This window comes from Geotrypetes seraphini, chromosome 19, assembly GCF_902459505.1.
Source record: "Geotrypetes seraphini chromosome 19, aGeoSer1.1, whole genome shotgun sequence".
Classification (NCBI taxonomy): domain Eukaryota; kingdom Metazoa; phylum Chordata; class Amphibia; order Gymnophiona; family Dermophiidae; genus Geotrypetes; species Geotrypetes seraphini.
Genome location: NC_047102.1, coordinates 21,773,774 through 21,794,796, shown reverse-complemented (window position 1 = coordinate 21,794,796; position 21,023 = coordinate 21,773,774). Strand labels below are relative to the sequence as shown.

Here is a 21,023-nt window from a genome sequence, read left to right as displayed (position 1 = left end):
CAGGAGTCCACAAAGTTCCAACAGTGCTAAGAGGGGAACTGAAAAGCCTTACCACCTGCTACCAGAGACTGAGGAAAACTGGAGTAGCAAGAGGGGATGCTCTACTGATTTACAAGTTTTGATCTCAGTCTCCACCTGCTGGTAGCAGTGAGGCATATTACTCATTCGTAAGGACTATACCAGTCTACCAAGCGATACAGAATAATTAATTAAATATTAGGTTTATAATTACCTATTTTATTGGCATTTGTATTTAACTTAAAAAAAAACAAACCTCTTCTTTTAGCTCAATTTTTTTTTTAAGACAAAAGTTCTCACAGTATAAATATATACAACATATATACACAGTTTTTGTTCTTCAATTCTGTACATGGAATCTCAGACAAAAACATTTGTTCTATTGTTACCATTAAAAAAAAAAATTATGATTGGTATTTATTCCAGAGAAGCTCTTTTATATCTTGTAAAAATGGAAATTAGTCTAAAGTAGTATATCACAACCTGTGTGCCATGGCGAGATTCCGGGTCTGCCATGAAAGATAGGCTGTGTAGGTGTCTGTCACTGCTGGGATGGGCACCTCTCTTCCTCTGCCCCCCAGTGTGCCGCTATTTTAGGATTACCCGATGGAGGAATTTCTAAAACCCGGCAATTTGTCCAGGTTTTGAAAAGCCCCTCGAGTTCAGGACCACGTCTGAAGAGCCTTTGAGCATGCGTGGACGTCAACATGATTATGTCACGCATATGCTGTCATCGGTCAACATCCACACATGCTTAGAGGCCCTCTAGATGCGGCCCAGAGTTTAGTGTGCGTGGTAAAAAAAAAAAAAAAAAATTTGCAAGATCTAAAGGGATTAGGGATGCCATCACATCTGCTGGTCAGTGGGAAAGCTGCATTCAGGTCTTTTTAAAAATCTGTTATTCCAAATTATTTGATTTATGTTGTACTTAAGACAGGAATCTATCAGTTGATGTTCTGTTAGTTATATCCAGGACTTAATTTCTGTCTGAATGGTCTGGAATACTGTTCTAGTACCTGTTTTCATGACCCTGCAGAAAATATTGGTAAAGTGGAGAAGAAAATTTTCTGGTTAGGGCTAGTTAAGTCTTAGGGCCTAAGTTATTAATAAAACCATACAGAGATAGAAGCAAAAAGCATGCTCAACCAGACTATACTAAGGTTTTCTTAATGGAACTGCTCTTTTAGCTCATTGGTATAGGCTCTGGTTTAGAAGGAGACCGATATAAATTCAAATATCACTATATGGAAAATAGGATACAGAAGAGTAGTAGATTACCTCTCAAAAGGTAAAACAGATGGGTGTAAGATTGTTTTATTCTTTGCCTAGAGTCTTAAGGCAACAGAAAAGAGAAGGGAGAAGGAACACCCCTGATTTAAAATAAAATTAAAGTTAGCAGGCCAAACTGCACTCAGACATATCAGAAACCCAGGACTGGAATAAACTATAACAAAATGAACTAGGTTTGCAGCACCAACCTGAACAAAATTCAGGCAGCTAAAATTCTATTTTATGGGGGAAAAAAAGCACCAATCATTCTAGCAAAGAACTTTTTTTTTATCTAAAAAGTACTGAGAAGTATTAAATACAAGATGTCAAGTTATATAACAAACAATATATACACCATCTCCAAACTTTTATTCTGTAGAATGCTACTTTTATACAGAGAATGTACTAAAAAGTCAGTAAACATTATCAGCTTAAAGAAAATAAAGAGGGGAGAGGTGCAGTGCAAAGGGTAATCAACCCAACATTAGCTACGAACAAAAGGCCACAGTGTACAGGGCTAAACTGACAAAATCCAAAAACAGAACACTAAGCAAAACCCCCCTAAGCAATAGTAAATTCATTGCTGGTGATAGTAACGTTCTAAAGATCTGAAGATGTTGCTGTCATGATTGTTTGTTACATGAAATATTAAAGAGCATGCTCTCCCTTTAAAAACACATTGGTTTAACCCATAATTGTGACCTTATTGTCCTACACAGAACACTGGATTTCTCACTACAAATTTTGATCCAGTGATTTTATATCTATATCTCTATATAGATATATAGCTATAGATATATAGCTATATATAAATATCTATACTTATCATAGATAGATTTTTTCTTTTTACCACAAAAATCTTAATTCCCTCTTCATTTATCCTAACTCAGAATTGCACATAAGAAGGCTATTAAAAAAAGTACAATAAAAATCTGCCCCAACTGGAAGCAAGAAGGGTCAGTTTGCTGTACACTTTCTACAAGGGACATTACACAAGTGCTCATCACAAAAATGTACATAAAGTTTTGCCACTTAAAAAAATGACAATGCATTTTTAATATAAATGGGCATCAGCATGTCAGCATGACTTTAAAGGAGCACTGCATTTTTCCTCGAGTTATAATCCAAAATGTGGCATAAGATGGAATCATAGCACACACAACAATTTACTAGCCATTCCCACCAAAGGAAGTATTCTCCTTGAGAACAGACTCCTGATGTAGTGCAATCTGACTTTCTCTAGCAATAGATCATGACCAAAGAGCAAAACTATTTAATACTGGCATTTCACTATAGCACAGTTCTGTTGCTGTTGTTGTTGTTGTCTATCATTGCATATAATGGTTTATATCCAGGGAAAATGGCTGGTCTCCTATAAGAGCTATGACTTATGCATTGAGCCTCAGAGACTGGTCTTCTCTCCGCCGGGAAGATATATCAATGTCTATTGAATCTTTACCAACTATAAGTCTCAACCTTTTTGCAGGAGGGAGTGGAATGAAATCATCCTCAAAGTCATCATCATAATCGTCATCTTCCTCATCTTCCTCTTCAGATGAGGATTCCTCCACACTTTCTTCCTGGTACTGATGGTAATTGTCCATCCCCATGCTAGACTCCAGGATAGAAAGTGTGTTGCTGCAGCAGATTCTGTTCTCAGGATACTCTTCTGAATATGGCACTCGGCTCTCTTCATCTCGTTTCAACTGGATCTTTAGTTTTGTAGAACTTCCACCAGAACCTGAGTTAAAGCCATTATTGAGCTTTGCTACATATACATTACTCTTTTCCTTCTCATGGTCTTTACTTAACTTGATGCTTATTTTTGATGAATTGATGACATTATTTTCTTGGTCATTGGTTTTGCTGCTGTTGCTGTCATGGCGTCTGCGCAGTGTTAGTTTGGGGATGCCAGTACTGTTCTCAAGGATAAGCTGTGCATCATATCTTGTGATTCGATGCTTCTTTTTGCTTTTCAGCATTTGGAAACTATCATTCATGTCAGTGTCAGGAGACATCACTGAACATCCACTGGCTAGAGGAGTAGTGTCCTGGTAACCTACAGGCATTCCCACTACCTCGCCAGCCTCAAGACAGGAATGTATCAAATCTACTGTTTCTTCCTTTCTGGCTGGTGGGTCATAGTTCAAGCAAGAACCTTCTACTTTTGTTAATGTCTTTGTTGGTCTTACCTGCTGCGATTTCCTTTTAGATATGTTCTCACCATTCTTCTGACACTCAATATCCTCGTTTAGTAGCATTTTGTTTCCCCACTCAGTTCTGCGTGCCCAGTGAAACTGCTGTTTCAGGTACTTAGGATGATTTCCAGTCATGTTAGTACTGATTTTATAACTATTCAATATATTTGGTTCAAGCTTGTTATCTGAGATCTTGGAATTCATTCTGGTTCGCATGGACCTCCGAGTGGTATATGTGCAAGCTGAAGATTCACCCTGCTCATAAGCACTTCTTTCACAGTTCGGTTTGTACTCTCTGGTTGCATGTCTTGTTAAGCACCTGCTGGACTCAGGAACTTGCACTGGCCCTTCTGATTCCTTCTCCTGTTTAATAGGCAAGTTTTTATACAACACAACTTTTGGCTGCTTAAGAACCAAATCTCCCATTTCCAGCTTTCTTGAGGCATTTTTTTGCTCTGGCCTCTTACACTGAATCCTTGATTTCATTTTAGAGAGTAAAGGCTTCCCATGTTTCTGCATTCTCTTTGGTACCCTGGAATTGTTTATGGAAGTTAGTTTTGATGAGGTAGATTTGGATGACACTTGAATCCTTGATGCTGACTGTCTAGTAATAGTTCTACTCTTGTTTTTTTTCATTCCAACCAAAGGTTTCCTATTAGCTGCAACAGAAAGAAAAGTTGTGTCAAGAACGCAATTTACCAACAATCAAGTTTGCAAATTTTAGATTCAGATTTTTTTTTTTTAACCTGATTTCATAAATATGCAAGTTGATAGTTATACAGTTAAAATACATAGATGTGAAATAGGTTTGACATCAAACCTAAACATTGGGATGGAAATCCTGCTCTCATTCACAAGCAGTAGGTATCTAATGAGAGATCTCCATCACACCAAACATTCTTATACTAATCTGACTACAAAATAGGTATATGTGAATTTATTAAATAAATTTCATAAAGCAGTAAAGTCCTTTGCTTTAGAAACTTGGGGGGGGGGGGGGGGCTTAGCAAAAAAGTAGCCTTAGCACATACTTATGTGGGTTTTTCTCGCATACTAAAGCCTTTTTGACCATAGCAGTAAAATGGCCAATTTTCCTTCTTATATTAATAGCCATGTGCTAATGCTGCCACTAGCTCACGACCATTATAAAATATTAGCATCTATGGACTGACACCTATTTTGTAGGTAGCAAGTGATCATGCACTAATCTTGCATTAACCAGTAAGCACGTGGTAATGTTCCCAACCTGAGTAGCACAGAACATTAATTTTTGCCATCAAGACATATCCCCCCCAACCAAATCTTTTATTTATTTAGTCAAATTTCTAGCCCATTCTCTCAGAAGAGCCCAGACCAGGTTACATACACAGTAGAAGGTTTAGCAACAAAATTATTAATGCGCATCAATTTTCAATTTACCGCAGGACACCTGACTACGTCCCATGGTAAGCTAGATGGACCACTGGTCTGATCCAGTAAGGTTATTCTTATGTACTTAAATGCGCGAGAACGATCTACAACAGGAATCAATGTAACTATTCAAAACATATCTTGCTGAACAGATGCAACTTTTGCACACTACTCATAACTAATGGAATCAGTTTCTGCTGTTTACCCTTTTAGCCATAAAAATAACTACTTTATATACTCGAATATAAACCTACATTTTGGGGCCAAGGGGGAGTCTCAGTTTCTATTCCTGTTCTCCTCTTCTCAGAACCACTGCAGACCTCTTCCAGGCCTACCTTAAGCCCGACTAGTCCAGTAGTGACGAGAGCAAGAGCTATCCTTCTATGCTTCTGCCCTGTGCAGTCTCATTACTCAAAATGGCTGACACAAGTTTATTTATTTGAATTTATTAACTGCCTTTTCATGAAGAGATTCACCCAAAGTGGTTTGCAAAACAGTGACTAGTAATCAGGTCCCTCTCTCTCCTGGCAAGCTTACAATTTAACTGTGGTCCCTGGGTCAATGGAGTGCTACGTGGCTTGTCCAGAATCACAAGGAACACACTGGGTTTGAACTTACAATCTCAGGGTGCTGAAGCTGCAGTTCTAACCACTAAGCAACCCCCTCCATTCCACAGTAACCTTGCGACACTGGTGTGAGTCAGCAGCAATATTAATAGAGATGGAATGTAGGGGGGCGTGGCTTTGGAGCGTTCCGATATGGTCGGATAGTTGAGGAGCTCTGTAAAATCAGGCTATTTATGGTATTTTAAAGTATTAAAAAATCGTGAGTCACATCAGTAAAGTTTTGTTTTCGGTAGCGGAATGGCTTCGGGCAAGCAGTGTAAAAGCGTGTCAGCGGGAACAGGAGCAGGAAGTGTCAAGAGGTCAAAGTTGGAGCCGACGTCTCTGCATTAGTTCCACTTCCAACGGATGAAATAGAGAACAGAGACCTCATGAAGAAATTGCAACAGATTAAAGAGATAGTGTTAAATAACGTAAAAAACATAAAAGAGGTCAAAGAAGAGGTAGAAAATTTAAATAAAAGAATGCAAGTAGTAGATTTTAAAATTGAGCATATAGAAAAATGTGTGGAGAAAACTGAGGCAGAAATAACACAATATAAAAATGATCACAAGGAGATAGAAATATTAAAGAAAGAACTCCGCCTACCCCCACCGCGTCACAGGCACAGTCAGCGCCGGGCTCCTCCTTAAAAGGAAGCGAGTCGGGCGCAGCTGAGGGAGAGCAGGAGAGCTTTCGGGCTGGAGAGTCAGTGAGGGGAGGCAGACTTCTGGCTGCGAGAGCCGCGTGCACGAGGCACGCCGGAGGAGAGAGGGGAGGCAGTTCGTGGTAGCTGGGGTCGCGGCGAGAGGGAGCTCCGCCCACCCCCACCGCGTCACAGGCACAGTCAGCGCCGGGCTCCTCCTTAAAAGGAAGCGAGTCGGGCGCAGATGAGGGAGAGCAGGAGAGCTTTCGGGCTGGAGAGTCAGTGAGGGGAGGCAGACTTCTGGCTGCGAGAGCCGCGTGCACGAGGCACGCCGGAGGAGAGAGGAGAGGCAGTTCGTGGTAGCTGGGGTTGCGGCGAGAGGGAGCTCCGCCCACCCCCACCGCGTCAAAGGCACAGTCAGCGCCGGGCTCCTCCTTAAAAGGAAGCGAGTCGGGCGCAGCTGAGGGAGAGCAGGAGAGCTTTCGGGCTGGAGAGTCAGTGAGGGGAGGCAGACTTCTGGCTGCGAGAGCCGCGTGCACGAGGCACGCCGGAGGAGAGAGAGGAGGCAGTTCATGGTAGCTGGGGTCGCGGCGAGCGGGAGCTCCGCCCACCCCCACCGCGTCACAGGCACAGTCAGCGCCGGGCTCCTCCAGCCGTTCGGCGCGTGGCGAATGCGAGCGGCAAAGGCGCTCGCCTTAGCGAGAGCGCCTTTGCGAAGGAGCCTTGAGAAGGAGCCCTGCCAGCCCAGCAGCAACATCTAACTTCTAAACAGCTAAGGTACTTTCTCTGTACTCATCTCTCTTTTCTTCTCTTTTTCTTCAGCTAGCTGCGCGCCGGGCACCACTCATACACACCGAGGGACATAAGATCGAGAAAGGAGCAATGGAGGCTGTGGGAACCCAGCAGAGCTACCCAGTATACTGCACTGGGTGCCATATGTATGACTACCTCCCCTCCGGGAGGCAGGCGTACATATGCGGTCGATGTCAGGAACTGGATAGCCTGAAACAGGAGGTCGGGAGACTGCAGGTTAGAGTCCAGGAGCTGGAGGGACTCTGCACCATGGAGGAGCAATGCTGGGCAACTGAAGACACCACCAGAGAGAACCACATCGCAGAACAAGTTAGGGAGCTCGAGAAGTTCATTGAGGAGGCCTGCAGGATGGTGGAGGCACAAGACCATCAACACACCAGGAGAGAACCGACAGTTGGACGACAGGAACCACCAGACACCATGGGACTAGGACCTTGCGGAGGACCTGGGCAGGCAGAGGAGGAGGAGACCCATCAGAGCCAGGAGAAAGGACTAGCGGACTACGCAGATGACACAGACTTGAGACCAGTGGCGGAGACACAGCAGAACCCAGAGGACGGACAAATGGACTGCACATGTGACACAGATCTGAGACCAGAGAGACAGTTGAAGAAGGGGAGATCGGCTATCGTGGTTGGAGACTCAATCCTGCGAGGAGTAGACAGTCACATAGCTGGAGGGAGAGAGGACCGACTGGTAACATGTCTCCCGGGGGCAAGAACAAAGGACGTCATCAACAATATTGAGAGGATACTGGAGGGAGCCGAGACTGAGGAGACAGCAGTAGTGATCCACATTGGAACCAACGACATCAGCAGGAGGAACTTCAACAGGACCACACTAACTGACCAGTTCAGGATCCTGGGGAGGAAATTGAGACTGAGGGCAAGGAAGATAGCCTTCTCAGAGATCCTGCCAGTACCGAGAGCGGACACAAGGAGACAGAGCGAACTACAGGCAATTAACGTTTGGCTGAGGAGATGGTGCAAAGAGGAGGGCTTCCACTTTGTTAGGAACTGGACTACTTTTTTTGGGAAGAACAAGCTCTACAGAAGAGATGGACTGCACCTTAGCACAGCTGGGACGAGGATGCTGGCACGCAACGTCCAGAACGTCATAGACTTGGCTTTAAACTGAGGAAAAGGGGAAAGCCGATAGTCGATCTGACCTCGACACATCGGACATCAGTACCAGACAAGGATACTGAACTGGGACATTGTAAAGGAGGACTCGGGACTGAGTGTGTATGTTTTGAAAAAGGATCTAAGAACGCATTGCAGGGACCAAGGGCACAAATGGAACTGGTAAGCGGCACCAACAAAGAACAACAGGAGCCAGAGGGACAAAGACATTGTGAAAAAGAGCCCGGAACTGAGTGGGAATTACGGGAGCAAGAGGTGCAGGGGAAACAGGCTGAGGACGTCACAGACACACAACATGAGGAGGATGACCGAGATGAAGCTCGGGGGCTGGCGAACCACGAGGAGGACTGCAGGAGACCCAAAACACGAGGAAAACCAAAAGAGAGGGCAAAAAACTGGGTCTTAAACTGCCTATACACAAATGCTAGGAGCCTAAGGGCCAAAATGGGTGAACTAGAAATCATTGCCAGCAAAAAGGACCTGGACATAATTGGAGTCACAGAAACGTGGTGGACTGAGGACAATCAATGGGATGTGGCCATACCAGGGTACAAACTTTACAGGAGAGACAGGACATATAAAAAGGGTGGAGGAATAGCGCTGTACATAAAAGACTCCATACCCTCAGCCAGGATGGAAACAACAGTACGGGTGGATGGCTTGGAATCACTATGGGTTAAGCTACAGGGAGGAACTAGGGCAGACATTAAATTGTGTCTGTACTACCGCCCACCTGGACAACCGGAAGAAATCGACCAGGACATGGAGGCTGAACTGAGGCAGGTATGCAGAAGCGGAAATGTTGTGGTGATGGGGGACTTCAACTATCCTGGAGTATCGGACACTCAAACTGCGCAAAGGAGACCAAATTCCTAGAGGTCACGAGAGACTGTTTCATGGAGCAACTGGTCACGGAACCAACACGGGGCGATGCCACTCTTGACCTAATCTTCAACGGACTAGGGGGGCCAGCAAAAGAGGTGGCGGTATTAGCCCCGCTAGGTAACAGCGATCACAACACGATCCAGTGCAGGCTAGAAATTGGATCATCAAAGGGGAAAAGAACCACAACGACGGCACTCAACTTCAAAAAAGGAAATTATGATGCCATGAGGGAAATGGTGGGAAAGAAACTCCAAGGCAACATAGGGAAGATGGAATCCGTAGAAAAAGCCTGGACCTTACTCAAGAGGACTGTGCACGAAGCGCAAAACCTGTACATCCCCAAGTTCAGGAAAGGGTGCAAAAAAAAATAGAACAAAAAACCCAGTGTGGATAACAAATGCAGTGAAGAAGGCGATAAGTGACAAAAAAGCATCATTCAGAAAATGGAAAAAAGACCAAACAGAGGAGAACCAAAAAGCGCACAAAGAACACCAGAAGGAGTGTCACCGAGTGGTTAGAAAAGCAAAAAGAGAATACGAAGAGAGACTGGCAGAGGAAGCAACAAACTTCAAGTCTTTCTTCAGATACGTCAAGGGGAAGCAACCGGCAAGAGAAGAAGTGGGACCATTGGATGATGGAGATAGAAAGGGAGTAGTAAAAGAAGAGAAAGAGATAGCTGACAAGTTAAATGAGTTCTTCACATCAGTCTTCACAAGGGAGAATACAACCAACATTCCGGAACCCGAGGAAATCATAATAGGAGAACAAAATGATAAGCTGGTCAATTTAGAGGTAAGCCAAGAGGATGTACTCAAGCAGATAGACAGACTAAAGAGCGACAAATCGCCAGGTCTGGACGGCATTCACCCAAGAGTACTCGAGGAACTAAAAAACGAAATAGCGGAGCCACTTCGACAAATATGCAACCTATCCCTAAAAACCGGAGAGATCCCGGAGGACTGGAAAATAGCAAATGTCACGCCCATCTTCAAGAAGGGCTCAAGGGGCGACCCAGGAAACTACAGGCCGGTGAGCCTGACCTCAGTCCCGGGAAAGATGATGGAGGCACTGATTAAGGACAGCATCTGTGAACACATCGAAAACAATGGGCAGCTAAAACCGAGTCAGCATGGCTTCTGCAAGGGTAGGTCATGCCTCACAAACTTATTGTACTTCTTTGAGGGAGTGAACAGCCAGGTGGATAAAGGGGAATCTATAGATATCATTTACCTCGACTTCCAAAAAGCCTTCGACAAGGTACCACATGAGAGACTGCTCAAAAAGATATGGAACCACGGGGTGCAAGGGGAGGTCCATCGATGGATCAAAAACTGGCTGGCAAACAGGAAACAGAGGGTTTGCGTAAAGGGCCATTACTCGGACTGGAAGGGGGTCACGAGCGGAGTTCCGCAGGGGTCGGTGCTGGGACCGCTCCTGTTCAATATCTACATAAACGACTGGAAGCGGGAACCAAGTGTGAGGTCATTAAATTTGCAGATGACACCAAACTATACAGCAGGGCTCAAACGAGGGAAGACTGCGAAGATCTCCAAAAGGATCTAACGCAGCTGGAAAAGTGGGCCGAAAAATGGCAAATGAGCTTCAACATAGGGAAATGCAAGGTCATGCACGTGGGGAAAAAGAACCCGATGTTCACTTACAAAATGGGGGGAACACCACTAGGGGTCAGTAACCTGGAGAGACCTGGGAGTGATGGTAGACGCAACACTGAAGGCATCGGCGCAGTGCGCCATAGCCTCAAGGAAAGCAAACAGAATGTTGGGTATCATTAAGAAGGGTATCACGACCAGGACGAGGGAAGTCATCATGCCGCTGTATCGTGCAATGGTGCGGCCGCATCTGGAGTACTGTGTCCAGTACTGGTCGCCATACCTCAAGAAGGACATGGCGGTACTTGAGGGAGTACAGAGAAGAGCAACTAAACTGATAAAGGGAATGGAAAATCTCCCATATACCGACAGATTAAAGCAGCTAGGACTTTTCTCCCTGGAAAAGCGGAGACTTAGAGGAGACATGATAGAGACCTTCAAGATCCTGAAGGGCATAGAAAAAGTTGACAAGGACAGATTTTTCAAATTATGGGGCAACACAAGTACAAGGGGGCACTCGGAAAAATTGAAAGGGGACAGGTTTAGAACAAACGCTAGGAAGTTCTTTTTCACTCAGAGGGTGGTGGATACATGGAACGCGCTTCCAGAGGCTGTGGTAGACAGGAACACATTATATGGTTTCAAAGAGGGGTTGGATAGATTCCTAGAAGAAAAAGGGATTGAGGGGTATAGATAGATATAGACCACTACTCGGGCAATGGGATTGATGGGCCGCCGCGAGAGGCAACTTCTTATGTTCTTAACTGGAGGATCTGTCTAATCGCGAAAGACGGAGTAACTTAAGGGTGCTTGGGTTATCAGAGGGGATAGAAAAAAATGATCCCATAGCCTTTCTCACTAATTTTCTACCGAAAATTCTGCCAATAAAAAGCAAGTATCCATTGGAACTGGAAAGGGCACACAGTATCCCAATAAGGAGGTCTAGTAATCAAAAAGGACCGCGTCCCCTGATTTTTAAGATGCTCAGATACCAACAGGTGGAGGAGATTATTAAATTGGCTAAGGAGAACAGAAACCTCAAATGTCAAGATGCAAAGATACATATAGTACAGGATTTTGCGAAGGAGACTGCTTATAAAAGAAAACAACTGTTAGAGTTACGGCCACAGTTAAGAGCGTTGGGAGCCAGATATGGTTTAATTTATCCAGCAATTATGAAGGTTACTCATGAAAATAAAACTTACAACTTTGAAGATTCTGCTAAGTTAAAAGAGTTCCTGGATAGGTGTGAAATGCCTATGGCCACATAGGAATGGAACTGGGTTTTATATCTTTTTCCTATTTCTTTAGTTTATTATAATACTTTGGTTTACTTTTGGTGGTTGGTGAAATATATTTCAAAACCTGGGTAACTCTGCAGTTAATTTTGAATTGGCTCAACATTCTGACAGAGGAATGTAGTCAGTGGAAGCAGCTGCATGGAATGTGGCTGTTTAGTGAGAGGTGTTAAAGGAGAGTTCTTCCTTATGCCAGAACTGAGCATAATAGATGTGAATATGGCATAACATTAAGGGGAATATGTGAACTTTTTCATTTCCCTAAATGGTTGGAGAGAAGATTTTAAAGAAGGCTAAGCTTGGGTTTGAGAATGATACAAGTCATATGGAGCAGGAACAGATTTAACAATGCTCTGGATGCTATTCAATAATTGGCAATGGTAACTCTGCATCTCCCACAGCAAGGTTGTGCTTTGAGATTCTTCAGCACTTTTAGACTCATTCCTCCAAGTGCATTAAAATTTCCTATATGTACTGTTTTTATTCCTGCAGTACTTCTCCTGTCAGAATTTTAAAAAACTACATTACAAGGTACAGGAGAGTAGATGACAGTAAAGATGTTTGTATACATCTTAGTCTGCAGTGGTTTAATTAAAGTACTGAAGGAAGTGGATTCTTATACCTGAACAGAATGTCAAATGATTTGCAAATTGACATAAAAGGTTGGCAGATTAATGAGAGTTTTCTGCAATATGGTGGGAAGTAAAGGATGTTGGGTATTGTAGTATGAATGGAATCAGTGCATGTATGATACGGTCTGATTCTCATCTTATACCCTGATGTTATTTTTTGCTTTCCATGGATCCTAATATATTTTGATGCACAGTTAATTTGGAGGAAAGAAGACTATGAGAAATACAGATTTTTAACTCAATAGCTGTATGATGATTTCCATAAAGTTAATCTTGGGATATGCTATATTCTATAGAGTTATGGATTAATATAAACAGATACTATATGAATGCATGATGTATTAAAGAAGTCTACTGGAGTAAGCATACAGAAACATATACAAAGAAGATTTTTTGAAGAAAGAAAAAGGAGGATGATGGAGAGCAGAACTGTTGATGGATATGGTATTTATACCAAGTTGTGGGAATAATTGCATGTTGTTAACATAAGATAGAAGGGAATTGATGGCCTGTAATTACTAAAAGTGTACGTGCTGGATGTACTTGGGTTTTGTTTAACTAAATGTGGGGTGAGAAATGAAAAGGAGATTTAATATAATCTTATTGTTATTTTTTTGGGAGAGTATCGGTGCTGTTAATCTCTATTGATCTTTCAGCAGCATTTGATACGATTGATCATCAACTTCTTTTTAGCAGACTCCAATCTATTGGGGTTACAGATGAAGTTCTTGCTTGGTTTACATCTTATTTCACTGATCGCACCTCTACCGTTCTTTTCAAGGAATCTTCCTCCAAACCTACACAGAGTGCACATGGGGTCCCCCAAGGATCTATTCTTTCACCCTTACTTTTCAATATTTTTCTTGCACCACTAATGACCTTATGCCAATCTGTAGGCTTTCATGTTTTTGCCTATGCTGATGATATACAGTTACTGCATCCTCTAAATCACAGTTCTTCAACCGCCGGTCCGCGGACCGGTGCCGGTCCGCAGAAAATTTCTGCCGGTCCGCGCAGGGCTGGCGAGATCAAGTTGGCAGTTAAATTTCCTGCCAACTGCGGTTCCTCCCAACTAATGTTCCTCCCAGCCTCAGGCGATCAAGATAGGCTGCCAACGTCGGGGCCTTCCCTCTCTGAGTCTCGCCTGTTCGGAAACAGGAAGTTGAAACAAAATAGGCGGGACTCAGAGAGTGAAGGTCCCGACGTCGGCAGCGTGTCTTGATCGCCACCCCTGCCAAGTTGCTGAAGAGGGCCGCGGGGAAGTTGCGATTAGACCGGAGAGAGCTGCAGATTCAGGTGCAGGGAGATGGTCAGCGTGTGCGAACAAGATCCTGGGGAGCCTTCACAGTGGCTGTCTCCCCTCCCACCAGTTCTCCAATTTGCCAGGGAAGTGATTTACCGGCAACTTCCTGCAGGCAAGTACCGAGAGCTGCTGGAAGGGGAGGAAGCCACTATAGGAGGCTGGGAAGGTCTGGAAAAGGGAGAGCTGTTACTGGACTTGAAGGGAGTTAGAAGGAGAGATGCTGCTGGGAGGGGAGGAAGGAAAGGTATGGGAAGAGAGTTAATGTTGGATAGAGGGAGGAGGGAAGGGAGAAGAAGGAGAGATGCTGCTGGGAGGGGAGGAGGGAAAGGGATGGGAAGAGAGTTACTGTTGGATAGAAGGAGGAGGGAAGGGAGAAGAAGGAGAGATGCTGCTGGGAGGGGAGGAGGGAAAGGGATGGGAAGAGAGTTAATGTTGGATAGAGGGAGGAGGGAAGGAAGAAGAAGGAGAGATGCTGCTGGGAGGGAGGAGGGAAAGCATTGGAAAGAGAGTTAATGTTGGATAGAGGGAGGAGGGAAGGGAGAAGGAAAAAAAGGAAGGAGGGTAGGGAGAAAGAAAAAAGGAAGGAAACAGCTGGCAGGGAATTACAGGAGGGGAAGGGGGGTCAGGGTGGAATGGAGAGATCAGATGAGAGAAAGGGGAGAGAGAGGAATGAGAAAGTAGAGAGACATTGATGCTGGAAAGGGGGTCAGCAGAGAAATGAGAGAGGGATAAAGATGCACGATCTGGTGTAGGAGAGATAAAAATGAAGAAGGCAGTGAAGCTGGAATGAATGATGTAAAAAGGAGAGAGGAGGATGGACAAGGAAGAGGGGCATAGAAAGAAGTCAGATACATATGGAAGGGGGAGAGGGCAGACATTGGATGGAACGGGCAGATGCTGGAAGAAAAAGAGTGAAAAGAAGATGAAAGCAGAAACCAGAGACAACAAAAGATAGAAAAAAATAATTTTATTTCTATTTTGTCATTAGAATATATCAGATTTGAATTATATATCCTGCTAGAGACATAACTGGGGACTGCAGTATTCTGTTAGAATGATATTTCTATGTAGCATTCTATAATAACTTGGCTTGTTCAGTTTTCTTGATAGTAGAGGGGATATATGTGAAGGGGAGGGGAGACAGGGATTTTGTTGGTCCGTGCTCTGTATATTTGTATTTATAAAATCACAATTGTTCAGAATATTGTTTCTTTTTATACTTTAATAAAATACGTTCAATATAAAATCATAATTGCGGCTTGTGCAGATGGGATCAGATGGTTTGCGGGGACCGAGCTCGCGGAGATGGGGCGTAAACGGGGTTTTTAAATTTTAGTCTTAGTAGTTTGCCGGTCCACAAAATAATTCTTTTATTTCTGCCGGTCCACGGGTGTAAAAAGGTTGAAGAACACTGCTCTAAATAATAATAATACAATGGAAATCTCAGCGATTAATGAAAAACTTGACCAAATTTATCATTGGCTGGATACAAACAGATTGGCACTTAACATCAAAAAAACTAATGTTATGCTTTTTCCATGGAAGGATAGTTTTCCTCTTGTTACTCCTATCTCTACTCAAAATGTCCCCCTACAATCAGTTAAAAATATTAAAATTTTAGGGTAATTTTCGACAACAAACTTAATTTTCACGACCATATCAGTAACATCATGAAAACTACCTTTTACAGGTTATGTAAAATTCGATCTATTTCTAAATTTCTATGTCCCAAATCACTTAACATCCTGATTCACTCTTTGGTGATGTCTAAAATCGACTATTGCAATTCTCTTTTTAAAGGAATTGCTTTACATGAAATAAAACGTCTTCAAATTATACAAAATGCATCAATTAAGCTAATAACCAAATCTAGAAAGTTCTTAAAAATGCTCACTGGCTTCCAGTTATTCACAGAATAACGTATAAACTTTGTATAATTATATTCAAAACCCTCTATAATATGACCCCCGCTTTTTTATTTAAGTTATTAATTCCATATTCTGCAAGGAGAATTTTAAGATCTAATGAACAAAACGTATTGTCTATTCCCTCGTTGAAAATTATAAACACTAGACGACAATTTATTTTTTCATGTACTGTACTGCAGACTTGGAATGCCCTCCCGATTTCTTTAAGGGAGGAGAAGGAATTTGGAAAATTTAAAAGTAACTTAAAAACATTTCTTTTCAAGGATGCCTTTGCAAACTAATTTTATTATCTTACTACCCTACTTTATTTTATTATATTTTTTATTTGTTACCCTCTTGTATTCTCCCTTAATGTCTTCTCTTTACTTTAATGAATTGTATTTCATCCCTCCTCACCTAATGTTAAGAATATGTTAAATTGAGTGTAATTTAGTCCTTTTTTAAGTATTTTATGTATTGTATTGTCACCTAACAAATGTAAATTTTAATATGTACATCGCTTAGAAGTTTGATTAAGCGATTAATCAAGAAATCTAATAAACTTGAAACTTGAGTATGTTATAGATTATTCTTCGGAAAAAAAAATAGTAGATTTATTAAGTTTTAACTATTTCTTTCTTTTAATAAGTGACTTGCATATATTGCTAATTGTGATTTGAGTAAATACTTATTGGTTTTTGGATATGGCCTGGGGGAGTTTCTCATTTACTTGATCTGATATGGGTGTTTCAAAGTTAGCATTATGGAGATGGGTTGGTGGGTGGGGTGGGATGGGTTGAGGGAGGGTGGGGATGGGGAATGGGTAGGGGGTTGGGGTTAAATTTGAATTTTCAAAGTAGGGAAATTGATTATATAATAATTGCTATATAGTATTGTATATTATTTGTGATTAATCAATATAATGGGTTTTAAAATCTTTTCTTTGAATGTTAATGGCCTTAACCATCCAGTTAAAAGAAAGAAGACGTTATTATATTTGAAACAGCAGAATGCGGATGTTTGTTTCATTCAGGAGACTCACCTGTCTGGGGAGGAAACTAAAAAGCTAATAGGTAATTGGGTGAAAGATTGTTTTTTTGCACCTGCTGTAAAGAAAAAAGCTGGAGTAGCTAATAAAAGAAGTTAATAAAAGATGTTCTGCAATGTTTAATATGGTGGCTGCAGATCCTCTAGGCAGATGGCTGCATGTAGACATGAGTATGGGCAATAATACCATGGCGCTTATGAATGTATATGCCCCTAATTCGAATCAAATTGAGTTTTTGAAGACTCTACAACAATTAGTTTTACCACTGGCTGCTAGCAATTTGATAGTGGCGGGAGACTTTAATGCTGTAATGGATCCTTTATTGGATAAGAATCCCAGTAAGATTATGAAGTCACTGGGTTTAGATAATTTTGTAAACTCTTGTAATTTAAAAGATATATGGTGTATTCTTCATTTTAATGATCGGGAATTTTCGTTTTGTTCGCATGTTCATAAATCTTTTTCTAGAATAGATTATATTTTTGTTTCAGATCAGTTGATACAACAAGTAATGCAAGCTTCCATAGATCCAATAATTCTGTCGGATCATGGGGGTGTATGGATTGATTTTTAAATTTTGTTGATCAAGATAATGCTAAGCCTGTTTGGAGATTTGATAATGCATTGCTTACGTACCCAGAATTTTGTGAAGATTTTCAATTAAAAATTGTTGAGTATTTTCAAATTAACAACACTGAAGAAATCTCTATAGAAACCTTGTGGGATGCTTTTAAGGCAACCGTGAGAGGTCAAGTTATTGCATTCTCAGCATATATTAAGAAACAATAAAAAAAGCAATTTATTATTATAGAAAAAGAAATTAAAATCTTAGAATCAAAATTGATTAGAAAATGGGAATATTCTACATTGCAAGATCTTTTAAAAGCTAAATGTAAATATAATGAGATTTCTTCTAAATTGGTTAGGAAGGATATTCTTTCTCAGCAGGTTTTGTATTATGGAAGCTCAAATAAGGCGGGAAGATTATTGGCAAACTATCTTAAAGCAAAAAAAGAGAAAGACAAAAATAAATGCAATTAAGGATGAAAAAGGAGATATTCAGTCTCAAATTGGACCTATATTAAAACAATTTTTAAAGTTTTATAAAGACCTTTATTCTTCTGAGCCTTATTTAGATAGAGAAAAAGATGGTTTAGAATTTTTAAAATTAGTTGAGGGTCCAAAAGTTCCTGATCATATAAAAAGAAGTTTAGAAGAGCCGATATCGCAAAAAGAACTACAGACAGCATTGAAGTCTCTTAAGAGTGGGGACCGCTCCAGGTGGTGATGGTTTTACGGTAGAGTTCTATAAATCATCCTATTACCTTATTTATTAAATTTATATCAGAATCAACTGAATAAAGGTTGTATTTCAGGCACTATGGCAGAGTCGTTAATGATTGTTTTGCCTAAGCCAAATAGAGATCCTGTGTTGGTTTCAAATTAAAGGCCTATTTCTTTAATCAATGTAGATGGTAAACTTTTAGCTAAAAGTTTGGCCATGCGTTTGGCTAAGGCTCTTCCTTATATAATTGGTATGTACCAAACAGGTTTTGTTGCTCACAGATACTCTTCCAATAATACCAGACTGGCCTTTCAGATGTTATACTTAACAAAAGACATGTATGATCCAGCCTTCTCTGTGTCTTTGGATGCAGAGAAAGCTTTTGATAGGGTAGAATGGACCTTTATGTATCAGGCCATGGAGTGGTTTGGTATTGGTTCGGGATTTATACAAATGATTAAAACCTTGTATAGCTCTCCTGTTGCTAGATTATATATTAATAATAATTTCTCGGAAGGTTTTAAATTGCAAAGGGGGGTTAGACAGGGTTGTCCTTTGTCTCCTTTGCTTTTTGATATAGTACTGGAACCCTTGTTGTTAGCTATTCAACAGGTAAGGGAGATTCAAGGTATTCCACGTTCTGGAAAGGAGTATAAGGTATCTGCATATGCGGATGATATACTGCTTCATTTGAGGAATCCTGAGGCAACTATCCCATGTTTACTGGATTTGATTGAGAAATTTGGAAAATTCTCAGGATATAAAATAAATTGGTCTAAATCAGAAGTCCTTCCTCTAAATATACATTGTGTAAGAGGTTTATTTGATTCATTCCCTTTTATATGGAAGGAGGAAGGAATAAAATATTTAGGAATTTGGATAAAAAATACACTAGATGAGACAATGAAAGTGAATGAAAGCCTTTTATTGCAAAAAGTAACAGAGTTATGTGAGCAATGGAATCCTTTACATTTGTCTTGGTGGGGAAGAGTCCAAACTATTAAGATGATGATTTTGCCTGTTGTTTGTTACCAATTGGGGATGATACCAGTTTTTTTCCAGGGGTCTTTTTATAAAAAAATTGAATAGTATTCTTACTAAGTTTATTTGGCTGAGTAAAATTGCAAGAATTGCCTTACTGTCTTTACAAAAGCCGATTAAGGAGGGTGGGGTAAATTTTCCAAACTTCTATAGGTACCATCAATCCTATATTATGCGCCAAGGTATGTATTGGGTCCTCCCAGAACTCATGGAAAAGCTACCAGATTGGTTATGGTTAGAATGGCAGCTCATGTTTCCCATTAGGCTTCGTCATCTTCTCAGTATTAAAATGCCTAGGATACGTAAAAACAATAGAATATTAATGGACACATGAAAAACTTTACATTATATTAATAATTTAACACCTCTTCCAATTCAAAAATCAACGTATCAAACTATATGGCTAAACTCCAGGATCCAAATAGGCGGTTTTAAGATTGTCTGGAAGGATTGGATTAAAGCAGGTATACGAACCTTAAATGATGTCATTTCTAATGGTAAACTGCTGGATTTTTCACAGTTGCAATATAAATTTGGCCTTGATAAAAAACAAAGTTATAAATGGTTGCAACTGAAGCAAACTATTCAGGCAGGGTTCCCTGAATGGAAATCTCTTAATAATCAATTTAGTTTAGATTTCTTATGCTTTCAGGCAGATTTTCTGGGTCACCAGGCCGCACAGTGGTATAAATTATTATCTGGCTATTCGAATAAGAAACCAAAGACTGGACTTACAGATATTTGGAGCATTGAGATTAAGCATCAAATTAATGCATCTCAATGGCCACGTATTTGGTCTTGGAGGATGAGATGTACAATGTCTGCGTCTATGAGGCAAACATGGTTTTTCCTGTTGCATAGAGCACTCTGGACCCCTGTTCATTTACAAAAATTGGATTGCTCTAAGTCTAATAGATGCTGGCATTGTCATCTCGAGGCTGGAACTTTAGATCATTTATTGTTTCATTGTCCATTTAATAAAGCTTTTTGGCAGTCAATTTGGGATCAAATAAATTGTATGCTAGAAAATGGTGTAGCATTGTCATATGACACAATTTTATTTGGCATGTCTATGAGAGCTAAAAGCCAATTATCTGCTAATAATAATAAACTTTTAATGATTTTAACAGGAGTTGCCATTCAGCAAATAACATATAACTGGAAAGATTGCACAAGATTAAATTATTGTTTTTGGTGGAACTCGGTGTGTCGCATGTATAGGATGGAAAGAGCGCTTGCAGTTCAAAATGGATATTTTAATAAATTTAAGGATGTGTGTGGGCTATTAATAAGGTATTATAATGAATAATCCGCATTTTTCCCTACTTACTTAATATATATTGTTTTGTGGGTGGGGGGGTGGGTTTTGTGGTTTTTATTATCAAATTGTAAAACAAATGATCTAAATTATTATATGATATATATTATATTTGAATATAATTTTTGGGAGGGTGGGGTGGGATATAATCTTTTTCTTGAAAAAAATGTAGAGCTTCAAGTGATGTATATTAAATGATGATTTTATTGTACACTTGTTGAAAGATTTAAAATGAATAAAGATTTATAAAAAAAAAACAAAAAACAAAGATAGAATGTAAAGCCAATAATAAGCTTACACTTAAACAAGATAACAGCTTACTATAAACCAAGAAATAGATGTTAACTGTGTGAGAGGAAAAAGGGTCTCAGAAACATGCTCAGAGACTGATAGAAATCAAGATTTAAATCTGAGACTTATCAGTTCCAGATTTCAATCATGGACCATAAAGAAAACAACCTCTCATATGTGAAAGTGCAATTTAAATCAAATAAATATTCAGATGGGTTTGAATTCAAGTATATACAGTAATTATGACAGTGAGAACCAAGCCTTTTCCAAGTATTTATGTTATCTACTTTATAGAGAACATAAGAAG

At 40.7% G+C, this 21,023-nt stretch overlaps 1 protein-coding gene across 4 annotated transcripts in view; it reads right to left on the bottom strand.

Moving 5' to 3' along the window:
* Positions 1-1,554: 1,554 nt before the first annotated feature.
* KMT5B (lysine methyltransferase 5B) overlaps positions 1,555-21,023 on the bottom strand; it is a 258,170-nt gene continuing 238,701 nt past the window's right edge. For all 4 annotated transcript variants that reach the window (XM_033928243.1, XM_033928244.1, XM_033928245.1 and 1 more), the window contains one exon: positions 1,555-4,144. In XM_033928243.1, the coding sequence (XP_033784134.1) occupies positions 2,676-4,144 (1,469 nt within the window). In that variant the 3' untranslated portion in view covers positions 1,555-2,675. The remainder of the gene's footprint in view (positions 4,145-21,023) is intronic.